We start from the raw sequence: 18,941 nt of genomic DNA on the forward strand, positions 1-18,941 counted from the left end.
TATCTGGTCTTCGGTAGTAGCTTTGTCGCTGGGTCGCACGGACCACTCCGGCAATCCCTGAACGGTGTCGCGTTTTTCCCCCCCCCCCCCCCCCCCCAAAACTGCGGTTGCCGTCATTCGGCCTGCTTCACCGGTTACCGCACTAACCATTTCCCTTCCCACTGATCCTCACCCATCATCCCTCATCAACCACTTTCCCTTTGACTGAATCGAAACCGTTGCATTGTTTCTTCTTTGCAAACTCATTCCATTCGTCCCGAGATGATCCTCCATCTTCGCCCTCCCGCCTCGTAGGAGCAAGTCGACTGCGCTAGAGGTTCTGGCAAGCAGCCTCAAAAACCACCGGCAGTCCTCTTCTGTCTTGCACCGCCTCCTCTGTTTCTCGACCCAACTCATCCCTCCCTCATTCCTCTCGATCTCATTTCCCTCAGTCCTCAATTCCCGATCTCTTTTCTTCTGCACCAAGCGCGTCGGTCATTAGCTTCGGCTCTCCGATTCATTTGCCTCATTTTTCAACGTCGGGCAAAACTAGGCTCACACCCGCCCCGCTTCTTCTTGACTGGTTGCCATCCACCTCGACAACCTCGACGAAGCCATAGGCGTCCTCCTGTCTGATAGACAAGGGGCAGTGCTTCTGGAATTCTGATCAAAACAGTCGAATTCTGAGCCCTCTTCCCTGCTGTTGAATGGATTGAACGGATTGGAGTAAGCGTCCCCAAACCTTTGTCCACGCCCGGCCTCATTCTTGACCATCCTCATCTATTTCCCCCGCCTGTCTCATGGCTCAATGCTGATACAAGCGTAGATATAATCAACTTTGGCAGCCCTTCAATCATGGCTAAGGTTGTATCTCAACCACCTGAGTCTGTCTCCTGCCAGACACAAGCAGTCAGTTCCAATGTAGCTCCCGCACTGCCTCCTTGCCTTGTGGTGCGCCCGTGTCCTCTGACTCTTGAACATCAGGCATCTATCACTCTTTCTCATGCTGGCGGAGCCACTGTGGTGAACACCGCCTTCCCTACAGACCCAGGGTTGAATCCAGACTTGACCGGGCTCCAGTCCCCGTTATCCGTCATGCCTTCTGCCAGTGATCAAACTCCTAGGATTTTCTTTTCGCCTTCTGACTACAATCTTCCGGACTTTTCTGGCCCATTTGGAGCCTTCCCTCCACCTGATTCCCTGCAAGGCGACTCTCAATACTCTCTTTCTGCATCTACCGCGATTCATTCTCGTTATCTGGACGTCGAAAGCCCTTCGGTGGGTATCATCGGCGTGACCCATCACCCAACAAGCCCATTGGATTTAGAACCACAGAGCACCGCGCCATGGTCACACTTGTCTGCCACTGAAGGACCAACCCCCCCTTTCCCCACCAATATCAGGACCGACGAATCTGAGCAGTCTCGACATCTGTCTACTCCCAACCGTCAACGTGCGGGTTCCTCTGCCAGTGGACAGGAATCAGTCAGAGATTCGGCTTATTGGACTGGATCACGAAAATCTCAAAATGAAGGTGATTCTCTAATAGATCCCTCTGCAGAAACCATGGATCCACGGCCCTATAGATCTCAGTTGTTCACTTCTGGTCCTCGGATCTCTGTTTATCCTTCCTCGCACTCGACAATCATCCCCGGGGGATTTTCCAACCCTCCCCCTTCTGAGTCGGGCCAGTCTGTCAGTCCTTTACCAAGGCCGGCTCAGAGACCGGCTCGTCTCCGATGTCGTGAATGCGATTACCATGCAAAGACGAGGTCAGATCTCAAGTAAGTCTGCTCCGTGCCATTCATCATTTGCTCGCAGCTGATAAGACATAGAAAACACTGCGCTCGACACCAACGAGAACATAGATGCACGTTCCCTGCATGTCCACGCCAGGCAAAAGGCTTCGCTACCAGCAATGACCTCGATCGACATCTGAAGTCGGTTCACGACGTCAACAACCGAAACACCAAATATTTCAGATGCTTTGCGGAAGGCTGTCCGAGATCAGCAAAGAAATGGCCTCGTCTAGATAATTTCAAGCAACATCTACAGAAAATGCATCAAAAAGAGGATCAGAAACGACTGTTGGAATTGTAAGTTTGTCCCCGATTACTGGCTGATCCGGAGAACTGACTTTGGACAGATCTGAGGAGTGGTATAAGCAAGAGGGAAATCGGCAAGAGCGGAATGATGAGACAGAATTTAATTTTGTTTCAAACTCGATGCTTCCTGCCGCCCCGGTGAGGTCTGTCACAGAGTCATACCAGGCTTATCAGGATATCTACCCGGATCCAAGCCAGTCCTTCAATCAGGGCATTCCGATCGACGGTCAAATGAGGCGTTCCTACGGTTTCGACAATCAAGCAGTGGACCCCAGTCTCTCTTCAAGCCCAAATCCTCGCATGGGCATGGCTCAAGGAGTTCAACATCAACGTACTTCCAGCGCGGCGGGTTCGGCTGGGCTGCAACGACAGTTTCCCCCCCCGGCTCCAATCAACACCAGCAATCTGGTCCCTCCAGGAATGATGATGCAAAGGGCGAAATCGCAAACTATATATTCTCAATCCCAGGACACGTCACATTCCGCGAACAGTTTTAGTCCCGTTGGGGATGCACAACCTTGGCCCACCACCCCTTGGGCCGGCATTGAGCCCCCGGCGGCCAGGAACGTTCGGTCGTTGCCAGCCGCCAAGAGAATGAATAATCCCCCCCGGTATGCATTCGCAAACAACCAGATTCGAAGGGTCCAAGGTCCTCATACCATTGCCGATCCTGTCCTGGACTCAGATAGGATGACAGAATTTCAGTCTCCTCAGGAAGTCCAATCTGCCATACCTAATGAGCTAGGTGGGCGACCAGAAGATTACCTCATGAACATCGGGGTTAGCACTGCGCCAGAGAATTCACCCCATCAAGGTTTCAAGGTAAACATCTTCCCTCCCGAAGATGAACACAAACCCCCCAACACCGAAATCGGGAAACTTCTTGAAGATGAGATCAAAACTTTTTTAGACGAACACGCCCTGAAATCAGACAAAGCTAGGATCCCCCTTTCTGCAGCAGACATTGTTAGTCGATTTCGAATGACATTACGGTCCTCTTTCGACGACCGGACCAGTGTTGGTGGCTCTTCGATCAGTCGGTTCACAGGACCCGTCGATTCTGAAACGCCTCGCGGCAAAGTATGCCCCCACACCAAGAAGACATACTTTCCCTGTCCAGTCAAGGGTTGCAACAAAGTCAAAATGCGGCCTAGCGAGTTGAAAAAGCATATGCATCGCCATGAGAGACCCTTTGGCTGCACTTTTGATAGATGCAACAAGACATTTGGCAGCAAAAACGACTGGAAACGGCACGAACAGGGACAGCATGAACAACCGGAATGCTGGCGCTGTAGCACGTGTCATGAGGTCCTCTACCATTCCGAGGATAACTACATCGATCATATGCGTCGCACACATCCCGAGTGTCGTTCAGAGGATGGGAGGTACAATGCAAGAAGGCACCGGATTGCCAGAAACTACCAAGGCCAGTTCTGGTGTGGCTTCTGCAATAGCATCATTGTACACCATCAACACGGCGTGGATGCCATTAATATCAGATTCAACCACATCGCCGATCACTTCATCAAAGACAAGAAGTCCCATCAGAGCTGGTTCGAACTTGGTGGAAAAGGGAAAACGAAACAAGTTCTGGCTGAAGAGCAACGCCATTCGAACCTCGAAGATGGAGATGAGGGAATGGAAAGGACTGAAGCAGAGTCTGACAGCAGCCAGTCCTCCTCCTCTTCACACAGCGACTCTTCGCCCGAACAGCAACCGTTTTCCCCACAATCATCGTCAGCGGTGACGAGTCCAAGTGATCCTCGGCAAGAGAGAGTAGAAACTGGACTCAACGCTAATCAGCTCAAAGCTTCTCAAACGATGATGGTTCAACAGAGCATCATAAAGCCATGGCAGGGTCAAACTCATCATCATCCAAGTATGAGTACGAGTAACAAGATGCCTGCTGAACTTATTATCTGCTGTCGTTGTGGAGGGCCTACTTCCTTTCTCAACAAAACAAAAACTTGTATGGATGACAGTTGCCTCCATGAATATTGCCCAGATTGTGAAGTGGCGATACCAAAGTTCAAGAAAAAGAAAAAGAAAAATGACGAGAGTATCAGCGTCGCTCGCCAAGACATGAAATTGATTGATATGTGATATGATGTGGATGGATTATTGTAGCTGGGTATGGGTTGCAAGAAGCACAGGTACCAGTCTTGTGTTTGGGATGGCATCATCTGGTACGAGGCGGAGTCCGGCTCCTATTTTGCGATAGATGGGTTGGCAAGCGATGGCCATTGGGATTATACCCATTCATTCTCTTGGATTTGTATGTTTCAATACAGTTGTTGATTGATTGATGTGGACCAGCCGCCGGCACTATCATCTCGGATGTGGATATGATCTGGACATGAAATACGGACATGGATATACTGGGTGTCATCGGGTACCATATGGAGTACAAACGCCAACACCAACGCCTCGTGGACTGGACTTTGGCTTAGCACGCGTGGTTTGGTTTCGCTGTCCTCCTGCTTCTGGCATATGTCTTTATGAGGGTTGACGATTCTTGACGTCGAACATAGAGGACGAACGGCATGGGGTGTTGATTTGGCGACATTAGTTTATCGTTTGTCGGGTTGTGTGTTTTGAGGTACCATCTACACATTCCTGTCTGATTTTCAGACAAGTGTAGTGTTGCACTGTAATAATGGAATTGGTAATTGTCTCACACCAAATTAATCGATTCCTGCTTGCTTAGAATCGTCTCCGCGTCTGCCGTTCCCCAGACTCTTACTCTCTGTGCACACCCTTCCCCGTTCTATTTGTCGCCTTTCTGGACGTATACAACCGCGCACGGCAAGGGTCTATGTTTAATTATAAACCTATCCACGCCGCCTTCGCAATACAATCGACCCCCGGCTTCCGCTTGCTCGTCTTCACGAACCCCAACTGCCTTAACTCTGCTAGCGAGCGATAGAAGAGCGCCAGGGCCTTTCGTTCCGTGGCTTCTTCTAAGCCGTTGCCATCGGCAGCGTCAGCGTCAGCATCAGCGTCATCGCCGTTGTTGTCATCATTCGGAGTACCTTTCGGCTGGCCAGCTCTCAGTGTGGGCGAGATACGATCCCGATACGCTTCCCACAGGTCACACACATTCACGACATTGCCTGCTTCATTAAGCATGCGCAAGAGTAGACTAGTAGGCGGTAACGAGGAGGCATCGAGATGCAAGGTGGCGGTGGATCCTGGGTTTTTTGCTATAGTGCAGCAGTCGCAGCCAAGGTAATCTGCAGGTCGGGTTAGGGCGCGTTCGTGCGCGTAACGTGCTCGGGCGTGTAGGATCGCGAAGAGCGGGTATTTGAGGTTATAAGTATAGGATTCACCCATGAAAGTGGTGGTGTTGAATGGATTTGGTGTTGATGGAGAAGCTGATGCATCATCTGCTGCCAGTGCTGTTGCAGAAGAGAACAAGGTTCGAGCGGTTAGATAGTTGGCCAGAAGAGTCTGGAATGCTTTGATGGGAGAGTTTTCATCAGCGAAGGTAGCATCGTCGTTGTCGTCTCCTTCTAGGGCCGCCGATATATCGTTGAGCGTTGGAATTTCGGTATCAAACGCATGCGTCTCGATGGGCTGCCAATTGCGTAGGTCACTTAGAATCTGGCAGGCGCCGGTGATGAAGAGCTTGGAGTCCACGGCTGACGTCCTTTCTGCCATTGTCGTCTCAATTGCTTCGTATATTTCTGACTGCGTTAAATTTGGGAGATAGGCGAGGAGCCGCGTCTCGCTCTCCAGAGTTGTGAGGGCGTCGAGTTTTAGGAGGTCGTGGTAGATTTTTTGCAGTGTGTCGATGGCTGCGAGCCCGGAGCGGAGGCGTTGTTGTCCGGTTTCTATTGCTTCAACGGCAGCGGTTTGTAGGGTCTCATCGGAGGTAAGTAAGGTGCGGGCTTGGGTCCTTTGGTCCTTGTCACCTGTGGCCAGGGATTCGCAGAGGTTTTTGAATCCGGCTGTGTTGCGGATTGCCTGGGAGATGGCCGGGGACCAGACCTCCTCCGTATTTGGGCTCGAGGGCAGCCCTGACAGTGGATTCGCGAAGAAGTGAGACATGAACGCGTATTTGATAGCTCGAGTGAAACTTTCCACCGTCGTGCTTTGATCTTGTGCAAGTTCTGCCAGGACATTGAGCGCTGAAGGGCCGAGGAATAGCTCTGCGTCGTCGTCGTGTTGGATTGCATGGTAGATCTCGTAGAGGGGATCTACCCGCTTTTGAGGTTGGCGTGGCTCGAATACCTCTGCATCCAACAGTGCAACGGTTGATCTGGAAAGACGAGACTCAAACAATTCCACCATCGTAGATATGCCGAATAGGAGTATGAACGGAATGCGATCGGACCAGGAACTGAAGGTTGAAATCAATTCGGAGAGAATGTTCGTGTCGAACGTCTCCACGTCTGATATATATACCATGACTCTCGATATCGCGTTCTTCTCGACATACCGCCAGAGGAGTTCCAGGTCGAAGTTCATTGGTATCAACGCCTTATGAGCCGCCAGAAACTTCGTGTACCCTTCTTCTCCGGCTCCTTCTTTGTCTTCTCGGCATATTGCCATTCGAATCACATTCTTCAGCGCACTTTGTAAGTTCGGTGCGTAACTGGGTTGAAGCGGAATGAAAAGTTCTGCAGCGTCCAGTGATCGTCTCCTTTTCCATCCTTGAACTAGGTCGCGTTGTGCATTCTTTCCCGGTCCACAGAGGATCAATCCGGTCTTGACCCGACCTTGTGAAGAAGGGTTGTTCTTCTCGTGGCGTACATATTCCAATATGTCGTCCAGAAACTGTTTGTCAACGTCGTTTACTATTTCGTCGATCTTCGCCTGCTGTTTCGTCCATACTTGTCGAAACTTGTCTTGCCGCAATTGTACTGCAGTGGGAGGTTCCCGGCCTCCCAGAAGGCTGGGCCATGTGCATTCTTCATGTGACGTAGTCTTTTGCGCAGTGGATTTGTCGCTTTTGCGTCTTTTCCGCGGTCTGTGGTCTATTTCATCGTCGTATCGTTTAGAAGGTTTAAAGATGAAGCACCCCTAGTTCTGCTGAGCGGTTGAACGTGAGAAGAGGGGGAAATTAGGCTCACTGTGTGTGCATTCTCATCTACTTGCACTTCTTCTGAATCCATTGATCATTCAGACTCCTCAGATGTTACAGGAGAAAATATTGACGTTTACTAGAGAGGCTCGCATTCTCCGCACTTCAATTGCGCTAAGACAAATTCTCTTCCCTTTATATTCTCAACACTGTGTTGAACGACGGTTAGACAAGTGCACCACCAAATAAAAGAAGAAGTTCTCTATGCGCGGCATTTGTCATCTTTCTCGAAGATGGCATCAAAAATTTTGTCTGTCTCCGAGCTTCGCAGGGCATCAAAATTGCCTGCAACGTCTTCAGCCTATCCGTCATTTTCGGCAACCACCTCGATCTCGCCCAGTCCGTCATGCGCCCACTCCATCTTCTGACCGAGTCGTAGTCCGTGAGTTCGAACAACAAGGTTACGATGCATCTACGAGAATCCCCGTTCAAGACCATCTCGAAGCCGAAGGTCAACGAGTTCGGGCGGAATTGGAAGAGTTGGAACGAGAGCTTGCCATCATGCGGCAGGGTCCCTTTGGGCCCCAAAGCGAATTTATGCAGTCCTTGCCTTCAGATGAGAGAGAGGCGCTTTTGAAAGCACTAGAAGACGAAGGAGTCATGCCCCCTGAGGATCCTGAGTTGATCACCGATGAAGAACTCGAGGAGCTGGCGAAAGCAGAACAGGGCATTGAACGGACCGCAAGTTCCACGAGCCCACTGAAAGTCACGTTGGGCATTCCCTACAAGGACAAAATTTATGTCAAACGGTTCAATGCGGCACTGAAAGAAGCTCAGAGCCCGGGAGCTGATGACAAAACCTACTTCGCATTGTGGAAATGGTATTTGAGATGCCAACAACATGTATCGAATTTCTCCGTCATTCTTCCAGAGGATGTCTGGCATTTTCTCTGGAAATCGCAAAGCTCAAAATATTACAGGCCTAAACACCTTCAGATGCTCGGCGGAGACATGATCAAAGTTGACGTGCCGCTGGAAGATTCCGAATGGCTTGGGTACATTGATGCCCTGCACGCCAATGGGGATATTGCTGCTGCTACCGAGACTTGGGAAGCTCAAAGGTCTCGGCTAGGCGTTAAGGAAGATATCGCCAAAATGTTCTGGACAATGGGCGTCCGCCTCTATGTTGATCTTGGAAGACCTCGGAAGGCTCAATCCCTTGCATTTGAGTGCTATGAGCATACTACTATGATCGACCCGGAAGTTTTCGTCTCTGTAATTTCAGCCTGGGCGAAAAGTCAAAGCCCTTCTGCGGCCAACAACGCCTGGCTGTGCTATTTGGAGTTACGACGAAGGCTGGAGAATACCGAAGACCATCAGACAACTTTGGCTATCTTAGGTCGAATCAGCAGCGCTTTGCTCCATGCGGGCCGAAAGGATCTTGCTCTGGCGATTTTCAAAGACATGTTCATGCTCACAGTCCGATCACCAACTGATTCCTGGAGAATTTTCCAACAATTAGCCAAAGAATCAAAAGTCCCGCCGTCGCCGAGTGAAGATTTTATCAATCAGATTGGCCTTACGTCCCTGGTGGTCCTTCCACGATCGTTTCAAAATAAATATTTCTTTGCGGCTTGGATCAAATGGCTCCTTGGAGAAAGCAAGGCCGACGAAGCGGCTCTGGTGGTCGAGTTGATGTACGAACGAGGAGTTAAACCTGATGCTCGACATTTGAACGGTATTGTGGCGGCATGGTTGCGGGAAGGCTCCCCAGGTGCCCGTCGCAAGGCTGAGAATACTGCGTGGGCAATGATTCAATCTCGGATTGAACTGGTTCAGAAACGACTTTCGCCAACAACGCCAACTGAGTCCAGCAAATCAGAGAGATTTATTGAGACGACGCGAATACCGTTCTTCCTTAGGAGAGGGGCACCACCGGCAACGATCGAAACATTTTCAATCCTCCTCTTGCACTACACTCGGCGCTCAGATTTTGTAAAGGCAAGTCATCTTACCAATGTCATGACCACTTCCGCTCAGATCAAACCTAATTCGTTCATCATGAATCACTGGCTGTATGCTTCACTTCGATCTGGGAAGATCCCCGATGTGTGGAAGAAATATTCGACGTTAAAGAAAACCATTCCGCCCGATCTTGAAACGTTTGCTGCGCTTTGGGACACCGCAAAGACTCACTATGGCTCACCTGCCGCGCACAACAAGGAGTATCCGGACGGACGGACTCTCTTTGCCGAAATGCAAGAGTGGTTCCAAGCCCTCGACCCGAAGAAGAAATCGACGGCTCAGGCCGATTTCTCTTCTGACTTCTATGAGCAAATTATACGATGCTTCTGCCTCTCCTCTGACCCCCAAGGCACTCTTTGTGCTCTATACGGGCTCCGGGAGTCCTTTAATATGCTACCACATGAGGAGGTCGTGCGCTTGGTTATCATGCAAATAGCTCGGTCGTTTCCGTCGGATTTTGTGTCGCCTTCGTCTCGAGCAAAGGGCGTCCGGAGAATGAAGAGCTCGCGATATCAGAGCGCAGTCAAGAGTCTGGCAGAAATTGTCCTCGCGATGACGGATAAGAAAATGCATGAGAAAGGCATCCGACCCTCGGACGTTGAGGAGATCGAGAGCCGGCCCGCGCAGGAACTCAGGTTGGATGTTCTAACGTCGTTTCTTTGCATGGTGATTGAGAGGAGGCTGAGAATGGGGGTCAGCCTTGCTGATGACGTCTCCCTCGTGGCCCAAGAGATGAAGACGTCTGTTCCTCCCGAAGTCCTTGTACACCGCGACTGGAGTGATACGGAGCTCTGATTCTTTGGGTCTGGGAGGGAAAAGGTTCGAGATGGATCAGCCATGTTATTTCACAACCTCCTTGTATCATAGTACATGAAAAAAAAAAAAAAAAAAAAAAAAATAATTTCACTCCGACCCAGACCGTGGTTCAGTTCTCCGAATGCATGCTTTTATGGGACGCTTTGTTCCCCCGGCGCCCAAGCAATCACAAAGTTCCAGCCAGGGACCTAAAAATAGGAGAAAATTCGCTGGGTTTTTTATTTCTTCCCTTTCTTCTTCTTATTCTTTCCGCCTCCACTCCCGCCGCCTGAAACAACAACTTCAGCGGTAGGGGGTTCAACAATAACACCATCTTCATCACTGCTCCCCGACTTCGTAGTCTTCTCCAGCGTCGCTGACGGTTGTTCTGTTTCGTTCGCCATCCCCTCACCCTCCAATTCTCTTCTTGACTTCTCCCTCTGCGCCTCCCACGCCGCCTTCTCCGCGGGCAAAGTGGCCTTGATCTCTTCCAACTTGTCGCGTAGCATATTATTCTGCACCATCTCGTTCGCGCTCTGAAAGATAATTTGGCCCCAATTCGGCGCGAGCGCATTGGCCTCAGCAACCACGTCTTTCACTTCCAGTTGCAGCTCCTGGTCCGCGCGCTGTAGGCGCTGGAAGATCTCGTCGCCCACCACGCCCCGCTGCAGCAGCGTCGCTAATGCCGGTTTCCGCCTCCGCACCTCCATGATGCGCTGGATGTCCTCGACAGCGCGCGCCAGGAGTGCTGCTCGGAGGATGGACTCGGGCACTTTGGTCTCGTCTTGCATGTGCAGGAGGGACAGGTAGATGTCGCGGCTCGTGTGTGCGTCGAAGTAAGGGGCAAGTCGTAGTTTCGAGTTCACTTGTCGCTGGCGGTAGAGGTGAGAGAACGTGGCCATCGACCCGATCAGGATGCCAAGATAGGCTATCGGTACGAGGAGCGAGAGGGAGAAGTATTGCATTTTGATATTATGGACTGTGAACCGGGAGGAGAGCTTAGACTGTTACTCATGAACTTGATGTGTTGGATGCCGGATCGTTTCGAACGGAGATTTTGTATTTTGAGAAGAGACTTAACCTATTCTGGAAAGGCGTCTTCATAAATATTTTGAGGTACGGAGAGAAGGAAAAGAGGACATTTGACCAGGGGATGTCAGAGATGGACACGAGATCCAAAAGTCATCTACAAGGACACTCCCATTGTCGCTGAAGTGTCAGGCCTTATCGATAAGTAAAATCTTGGCAAGTGTCTACGGCGGAGTTCAGTGACAGGACGCAGGCTACAACTTTTTCAGGTCGAGGGACAGATTTTGGGTTTGTGCAGACCGCCTACCATGGCGCCCTCGCAGCTAAAACAATTAAAAGCCTCCCTGCGTGAACATGGCGTCTTGGGGTCTCAGAAATCTAAGAAAAAGAAAAAGTTGGCCGCGAAAGACGCGCAGAAACGACTCCAGCACAACTCCGCCCTTGAGGGCATTCGAGAACGGTTCAACCCATTCGAGGTCAAAGCGCCAACTCGAAAAGACAAGTTCGAATATGCGAGCGGCAAGGCATTGAAGTCTGCTGTCGGTCGGCCCGGCGTAACTCGCGGATTGGGTGAGGAGAGGCGACGAGAAACACTTCTAAAAGAGATTCAAAGTCGAAATAGGGTCGGAGGCTTGATCGACCGCCGGTTTGGAGAGAACGATCCCACAATGACACCGGAGCAGAGAGCGGCCGAAAGATTCGCCCGCCAGACCGAACGCAAGTTGAAGAAAACTTCCATGTTCAATCTGGAGGACGACAGCGAGGAAGAGATGACACTCACACATGGTGGAAGGTCGCTTGACTTTGGAGATGATGCCGATGACGATTTTGATGAAGAAGACTTGGGATCGCTGGAGGGAAAGGACGAAGATGTCGAAGGACTAGATGACCGACCCCGCAAAAGATTGCGTGTCGAAGAGGAAGAAGGCCTCGAAGACGATCAAGATGAGCAAATGCCACAGAGGAAGAAAACGAAGAATGAAGTTATGAAAGAAATTATTGCAAAGTCCAAAATGTACAAGGCAGAACGTCAAGCTGCAAAGGCCGATGACGATGATCTACGCGCCGAGCTGGACCAAGGTATGTCCGAATTCTACGAAGCACTTCGAGGCCACCCAATACCGGAGAAACAATTACTGTCGCCGCCTGTCACGGAACCAGGGCCTTACATGGATCCTTCTCGCGCTGCCATATTGGCTGGAAAGAGCAGAGCAGAAGCGGAGAAAGAATATGAGGCAAATTTGAGACAATTGAAGTTGGAGGCTCGATCGAAACCTAGTGTGCGAACCAAAACGGACGAAGAGAAGGCCGCAGAAGAGGCAGCCAGGCTTCGAGAGCTGGAGAGAAAACGAATTCGCAGAATGAAAGGCGAAGCCGAAAGCTCAGAGGATGAGGATGAAGATGACGATGATGAGCCTGGACCAGGGGAAGATGTCGATGAAGATGATGCGGAGGCCTTTGGGCTGTCTGCTCCACAAACCCTTCCAAGAAAGGAATTTGATGTGGAAGACGAAGACCAGTTCGTGCTTGACGATGATTTAATTGCCTCGGACTCTGAGGCGGAGATGGCAAGCGAACAAGGTTCTGAAGACCCTAGCCCAGAAGATGAGGTAGAGGGCGATGGCGACGATGATTTCATTAACGGGTTGGTTTTGCCGCAAGAAACGAAATTGACGATGTCGATGACCACGGAAAAAGGGTCGACAAGCAACCTTGCGTACACTTTCCCTTGTCCTCAAACCCACAAAGAGTTCTTGGATGTGGTAAAAGATGCCCAAGCCACGGATCTGCCAACGATCGTCCAAAGAATTCGTGCTCTGTACCACAAAGGCCTCGCTGAAGGGAATCAAGACAAACTGGATACCTTTGCTCCTGTTTTGACACATCATGTTGCGTACCTTGCGGATACCAACAGCGACGTGCCATTCTCCGTCCTCGAAAGCTTATTGCGGCACTTGCATTCCATGACAAAGTCATCCCCTCAAGCAGTGGGAGCAGCCTTTCGGGGACATCTTCAGAGGATAGCCGATCAACGACCACTCCAACTGTCTGTTGGGGACCTTGTTATCCTGACAGGCATTTCCACCATCTTCCCGACTTCCGATCATTTTCATACGGTGGTGACGCCCGCGACGCTAATCATTGGGCGATATCTTGGGCAAAGCTCTGTTCAATCCTTGAAGGATTTGGGGACCGGGGCTTACTGCTGCTCCTTGGCACTTCAATATCAGCGGCGAGCGAAAAGATATATCCCTGAAGTGGTTAACTATGTCGCCAATGCTATGGCCAGTCTTTCACCCACTCCTCTGTCGAAGCAAGATCAAGATGGAAATCCTTTGAACACTCCGATTCGGTTGCCCACAATATCATTTCGAGTGAAGCCAATTTCTGTGGCCGTGCCTGAGAAATTGTCCTTCAAAGATATTGTGATGAACAAAGACGTTCAGGATAACGCCACCTGCGGTCTGGCTCTTCTCAACGCCTTCATACGTCTCTCTGCTCAAGCAGCAGAGCTGTGGAAGCAGAAGTCGGCCTTTCCGGAGCTAAGCTCTCCTTTTATCCGAGTGCTCAATCACCTCACTTCCCTGGCAAAGAAACTTCCCAAAGAGACCTTTGATCTCGCCTCCACTACCTTGAAAAAACTTGAAGCCCTCCAAAAGACCTCCACGGCCTCTCGCTTACCTTTGCTTCTACATAACCACCGACCCCTAGCAATCAAAACCTCCATTCCCGCCTTCATCGAGAATTATAACCCGGGCCGCCATTATGACCCAGATCGACAGCGGGCTGAGCTATCGAAACTCAAAGCCGAGCACAAGAAAGAGCGCAAAGGAGCAATGCGGGAATTGCGCAAGGACGCCAATTTCATTGCGAGAGAACAACTCCGCGGGAAGAAGGAGAAGGATGCTGCTTACGATAGGAAGTTCAAGAGGCTGGTTGCGGAAATTCAGGGTGAGGAGGGTCGTGAGAAAAAGGAGTATGAGAGAGAGAAGAGGAAGAGGCAAGGGAGGTTCTAGTGGAGAATTGGCGGAAGCGTTGGCTGTTTTTACTTCCGTTGCCCAAGGCGCTGGCCTCAATGTCATATCAGGGAAGTATCTACTTTTTCGCACAATTTGCCAGAATGACCACAAATCTCGTAGATCACTGCGCTATCTGGGGGATTTCCAACTCCATCGCCACTTTGTAAAAATGCCTTTGATACTGCTGGGCGGATGCTTGCTATTCTGGATTCCGCCTTCCTTCCCCCAAAGGTTTTTCCCTTTGGCTATCATCGAGGCAAAAAGGAAGTTGATCCTGGCGAGACTTGAACTCGCGACTTTCGCATTACCCGAAAGGTCATACTGGATGCAAGCATACAATATAAGAACGACACGCTAACCACTATTGAAGAAATAGGTTACTACCGGTGATAAAGGGGGAGTCTATCTTCTGCCTTACCTGCGTCACAGGATCATGAAAAGCGAGACAAGTTTCCCGACGGTTTCGAGGCAAGTTTTGCGCTGTTTCAATACATGAACAACAAAATTTTTTACCACGTGATCCCCATCGGGGGCGACGTTCCCGGTGTTTAAATGTTTCCAGGTGCATCCATCCTTTGGTGATTGTTTGTAGTTCGAATTCAATGCTAACTCAAATATATCGGTAAGGAATAGTGAGGAATTTTCTCTTCATTCACTTTCGCCAATTACAAATATCCAAGGCCCAAAATATTCCGCTGCAGATATCTGAAGGATGCAATGACCTTGGCCGCAGGTATTTTCATGCGTGAAGAGAACGTCTCACAGACTCTGTGGCCTCTCGTATACAATCTGAGCGCAAACGAGCAGCGAAAATGGCTTCTAAGCCTGGAGCGGACTCTATAAGTAATGAAGATGACTATATGAATATGATCTTTGAAGACCCTACCCCATCTACCAGGAACGAGACCTTGACGCAACGAAAGAGGCGACTTGCTCGCGAGGCTGAGACCAAAGCACGACCGAAATCAAAGGCGGAACTCGCAGAAGAAGCACACAAGAAAAGAGAATCAGCATTGAACTCTGCAACACTAGACACAAGCAATAAAGGATTTAAAATGATGGCAGCATTAGGGTACAAGCCTGGGACGGCATTAGGTGCAACCCGACAGGGCGCAGACGGAGAGACAGACGATCGATTGCTTGAGCCGATCGGGTTGGAAATGAAGGATTCACGCAGCGGAATTGGGGCGGATGCCGAGAAGAAGCGAAAGTTTAGAGAAGAGGTGGAAGCACAACAAGACGCCGAGAAGAAGAGAAAAGTCGAGACTAGCGAGTTCCGAGACAGACAGCAGAAGGAGCGCGAAGAGAAGCGGACAGAAGGACAAGTCTGGGGTGCCATGAAAGTGTGTGAGAGACTCGACGAGGAAGAAGAGACTACCAAGTCTGCGGACAACCCTACGGATTATACGAGGCGAAAGCCGACCAAACCGTTGAAGAGTATCAATGTTTTGTGGCGCGGCCTCGTCAAGCAAAGGGCACTCAATGAGCGTGATCGCAGGATGCGATATGGCCTTCGTCAATCGCTCTCAAAGCGTCCTGACTACAATGATCTAGATGAAGAAGGGGACGACAAAATGGCGCTGGAAAAGAAAGCAGAGCTCGAGGAAGTTGATGGGGAATTGGATGAAGAAGACGAGGAGCTGGAGGAATATGAGGCACTAGAAATCTCTGAGAAGCTGACGAGGCTGGTGGCATACCTTCGAGCAAGATGGAATTACTGTTTCTGGTGTAAGTACAGATACCCAGATAGAGCGATGGAAGGATGTCCAGGAACCACGGAAGAGGATCATGACTGAGCCGGGCAAGACATTCCAATAACGAAAGCGAAAGATTGAGTCAGCAAGGTTACTGTGTAAGCCAAGTTCAGATCTGTTCCAACCGGAGGCCTCAGCCTTGCCAAGCGTGTCCGGGTGTTTTATTGCGACTTAAATCTCCGCCTGATTCTTCGACTCGTCTCCGTATCTCCAACCCACTGGATGGGTCACAACTCAGCTTCATTGAACATGTCTTTCTTTTCATCGAATCGCCTTGTAATAGCCGCGCTACTAGTAGGAATCGGCGCGGCATGTTACACCATTCCCGCGCTTCTCCAACAAGTTAAGGATGCAGCCCGAGCGCCGCCACCGGAACCTCCTCGACCGACTAAGCGTCTACAAAAGGATTCAGAGAATTCCCTCAAGATCGAGACCCTCCGCACATTGGCAGACGGCTATAGCTACGAACTCCGCACTTCGACCATCAAGATTGTCGCTAGCCGAACTGTCAGATGCCGTGCGAAATATCTCTTATTCCGGGATCTGGCCAGCAGGGATTATGAGCGCCGTGACAAGGCCATATACGGCTTGTGGATGCTTTTATACCACCCTGCACTCCAGGACACAATGGTGTCAAACGAATTACATGAACCTAGAGCTTGCAAAGCTGTTGTTAAAGCTCTCATCAATGTTTTGCCCTTTCACAACATTAATCCGGAGGAGAGGAACGCAGACAGGCAGGAGTTGCCGCCTTCCCCCATTCGACCAGCCCACCGACCAGCGCATGAGGTCTCTCTTCTCAACGTGCTTAATAACATGTTTCACTTTGTTAGTCGACGAAGGTCGCGGCAATCTGTGTCCTCCACAATGGACGCTGCTCTGGCCGCCGGATTGGTCACCCGTTGGCTGGCGAACTATCCTTTCCCCTGCGCCCTGCCAGAGAATCAACGCTTCAATTTCAAGAAATGCGACGTTGTGAGGCTCTTCGACCGCAACGCCTGGCAATCAGACGATCCCCTCATGGCCACCATTATCCTCGAGATCATGCAGTATCCTTTGGGTCGGAAGCAACTGCGCGAAGTCGGTCTCAATGCGAGCAGTTACAAGGAAAATGTAGGTCGAGATAACTGGAACTCCGGTTGGGCCGCCTCAGGCCGGGCTGATGAAGATAACGACGCCTGGATGACTGGGGGCGAAGAGACCGCCGGAGTTGCTAGAGACGACATTACCATTTGGGAGGAAACGTCACGGCCCATATCCAGTGCCCGACCACGCTCCACGGAGCGAAGTCAGGAAGAGGAGCATCTGCGGCGTCGCCATCGCGAGGCAATCGTTGTTGCCGAACGCGGTGCACCTCTCCGCCGAGAAAACATCCTGCAGCGCGAGAACAGCCAGATTCTTCAGCCCATGAATGGCGTTAGTGAAGTTGAGAGCGTGTTGAATGGGCTCCTGGGCCTATCGGATACCCGGCAAGCAGAATCACCTCAATCTCCTCCTCAACCCCTCGATGCTATATCGGAGCACGACGGGCGCGCCGCTGCAGAGATCGATCGCACCTTGGATGTCCAGGAGATCGAGCATATGATCCAGGAGTCGTTGAGCAATCCGGACGTGAGGCGGGCTATTCAGACTCTGGGGTTGTCCTCTAGACCTGTCAGGCTGGTTCTTACAGATTCCTCAGGGAATAGTTCTTCGCCTGCAGGTGATGGTAATTCTAATGATACGAATCACGGCGAGCCCTAACGATTGAATGTGTTAATGAGGGGGAGCACGTCCTCTATTCAAAAGATCCTGCGAAAATCCCATGGGTTTTGACGACGAGATATCACATAGCGAGGCGTTTCGGGGGATCAGCGGTGTGAGGCAAGCCTATGCATGGGCATCAAAAGTTTCTAATCAGGAATTATACCCTTCAGAACGAGTACAGATGGCAACTTGCCCGGAATCGACTGGTCAATATTGTTTCCCATTCACGGCCTTCTGGTCATCTAGTCATTTGGCTGGACGGTTCAAGAACCTTTTCCGTTCTTTTTCTTGTTTGATCATAGCCATGCTCCCCCCGGTTTTATGATGTACGTGGACTGAGACAGGTTCTCTCTCCTCTCTCTCCCGCCTTTCATATTCAGCAGTCCGAGAAAGCAAACCACAACCCTGATGGCAAAAACCTCCCCAGTTCTCCTCTCTCTCTTTTCTCTACTTCAGCGGGATAAATCTCGAAGAGTGCGTCGCACCAATACCAGGTCTACCGTGCTTGACCGGCTTGTATGAAATCGAGAACTCGCCCAGATAGTGGCCGACCATCTCAGGCTTGATTTCCACCTGATTGAACTCCTTGCCGCTGTAGATTCCGATCACACTCCCAATCATCTCGGGGACAATGATCATGTCTCGCAGGTGTGTCTTGACCAGGTCGGGCTTCTCGTTGGGTTTTGCGTTTTGCTTGGCCTTGCGCAGTTTCTTGATCAATCCCATCGGGCGGCGCTTAAGACCTCGGTTGAATCGGCGGCGGGCTCGAGCGTGAAGGATTGTGAGAAGTTCATTGGAAGGGATGTCGAGGAGTCTGCATGACAAAAAATGTCAATGGAGATTTTCGTTACTTGGGATTCCAGTTTGGGGGCAAGAGAGAAATTCCGGCAAACAGGGAAAGGTCAAACATACTGATCGAGATCAATGCCTCTGTAGGAAAACTTTCGGAAGGCTCTTCTCTTCTTGAGCTCAGCCGCCTCCTCGGCGTTCTGGTAGACGTTAATCAGTATAATGTCATTCATCATCGAAGATCAAATTCCCAGAGGCAAAACGTACGTATTCGGTGTCAGCCATGATCGTGGCAGAAGGCTGCGCGTTCGCTTTTCGATATGGCTTGTCGAAAAGCGAGTAGGAATTGTTGATCGTGCAGTTGGCAATGAGGTTCAAAACGTCGACGGATTCGCAGGCTTTCAAGGCCAAATCGGGCTCAATTTGAGTTCGGTCTTGGCATTTTGAGGGCAAATTCATCACGTGACCTGAATCTTGGCATCAATTTCAGTGTTGGCTCGACGCTCAGGGCCGCTGCGGTAATGTCAATTCCACATCGATACGTTGGCTAAAATTGAGGAATGATGTGAAAGAGATAGACAGGAGGAACACAAGTTATGGTAATCAGCAGCCTGATCGGCGGATTTGAAGATTCAGGCTTCTATAGGAAGCGAGGAAACCCCTCTTGAACAAA

At 50.5% G+C, this 18,941-nt stretch overlaps 8 protein-coding genes across 8 annotated transcripts; 5 read left to right on the forward strand and 3 right to left on the reverse strand.

Annotated features, from left to right (window-relative positions):
* Positions 1-834: 834 nt before the first annotated feature.
* On the forward strand, positions 835-4,187 carry Z518_09499 (uncharacterized protein; the record flags this gene model as incomplete). Its single annotated transcript, XM_013413454.1, has 3 exons — positions 835-1,763; positions 1,815-2,075; positions 2,126-4,187. The coding sequence occupies 3 exons, from the start codon at positions 835-837 to the stop codon at positions 4,185-4,187; spliced, it is 3,252 nt and encodes a 1,083-aa protein (XP_013268908.1).
* A 720-nt stretch (positions 4,188-4,907) lies between these two features.
* Z518_09500 (uncharacterized protein) lies at positions 4,908-7,201 on the reverse strand (the record flags this gene model as incomplete). Its single annotated transcript, XM_013413455.1, has 2 exons — positions 4,908-7,109; positions 7,160-7,201. 2 exons carry the CDS (start codon positions 7,199-7,201, stop codon positions 4,908-4,910), a joined length of 2,244 nt encoding a protein of 747 aa, XP_013268909.1.
* A 202-nt stretch (positions 7,202-7,403) lies between these two features.
* On the forward strand, positions 7,404-9,930 carry Z518_09501 (uncharacterized protein; the record flags this gene model as incomplete). The annotated part of the gene is made up of 2 exons (XM_013413456.1): positions 7,404-7,509; positions 7,550-9,930. The coding sequence occupies 2 exons, from the start codon at positions 7,404-7,406 to the stop codon at positions 9,928-9,930; spliced, it is 2,487 nt and encodes an 828-aa protein (XP_013268910.1).
* Positions 9,931-10,169: 239 nt separating this feature from the next.
* On the reverse strand, positions 10,170-10,895 carry Z518_09502 (uncharacterized protein; the record flags this gene model as incomplete). The annotated part of the gene is made up of 1 exon (XM_013413457.1): positions 10,170-10,895. The coding sequence occupies one exon, from the start codon at positions 10,893-10,895 to the stop codon at positions 10,170-10,172; it is 726 nt and encodes a 241-aa protein (XP_013268911.1).
* A 372-nt stretch (positions 10,896-11,267) lies between these two features.
* Positions 11,268-13,976, forward strand: Z518_09503 (uncharacterized protein; the record flags this gene model as incomplete). The annotated part of the gene is made up of 1 exon (XM_013413458.1): positions 11,268-13,976. One exon carries the CDS (start codon positions 11,268-11,270, stop codon positions 13,974-13,976), a length of 2,709 nt encoding a protein of 902 aa, XP_013268912.1.
* Positions 13,977-14,791: 815 nt separating this feature from the next.
* On the forward strand, positions 14,792-15,775 carry Z518_09504 (uncharacterized protein; the record flags this gene model as incomplete). Its single annotated transcript, XM_013413459.1, has 1 exon — positions 14,792-15,775. The coding sequence occupies one exon, from the start codon at positions 14,792-14,794 to the stop codon at positions 15,773-15,775; it is 984 nt and encodes a 327-aa protein (XP_013268913.1).
* Positions 15,776-15,982: 207 nt separating this feature from the next.
* On the forward strand, positions 15,983-17,476 carry Z518_09505 (uncharacterized protein; the record flags this gene model as incomplete). The annotated part of the gene is made up of 1 exon (XM_013413460.1): positions 15,983-17,476. One exon carries the CDS (start codon positions 15,983-15,985, stop codon positions 17,474-17,476), a length of 1,494 nt encoding a protein of 497 aa, XP_013268914.1.
* Positions 17,477-17,926: 450 nt separating this feature from the next.
* Z518_09506 (40S ribosomal protein S15) lies at positions 17,927-18,727 on the reverse strand (the record flags this gene model as incomplete). Its single annotated transcript, XM_013413461.1, has 3 exons — positions 17,927-18,293; positions 18,392-18,468; positions 18,536-18,727. The coding sequence occupies 3 exons, from the start codon at positions 18,725-18,727 to the stop codon at positions 17,927-17,929; spliced, it is 636 nt and encodes a 211-aa protein (XP_013268915.1).
* Positions 18,728-18,941: the final 214 nt, after the last annotated feature.

Source organism: Rhinocladiella mackenziei (assembly GCF_000835555.1).
Source record: "Rhinocladiella mackenziei CBS 650.93 unplaced genomic scaffold supercont1.7, whole genome shotgun sequence".
In the NCBI taxonomy this organism is placed as follows: Eukaryota; Fungi; Ascomycota; class Eurotiomycetes; order Chaetothyriales; family Herpotrichiellaceae; genus Rhinocladiella; species Rhinocladiella mackenziei.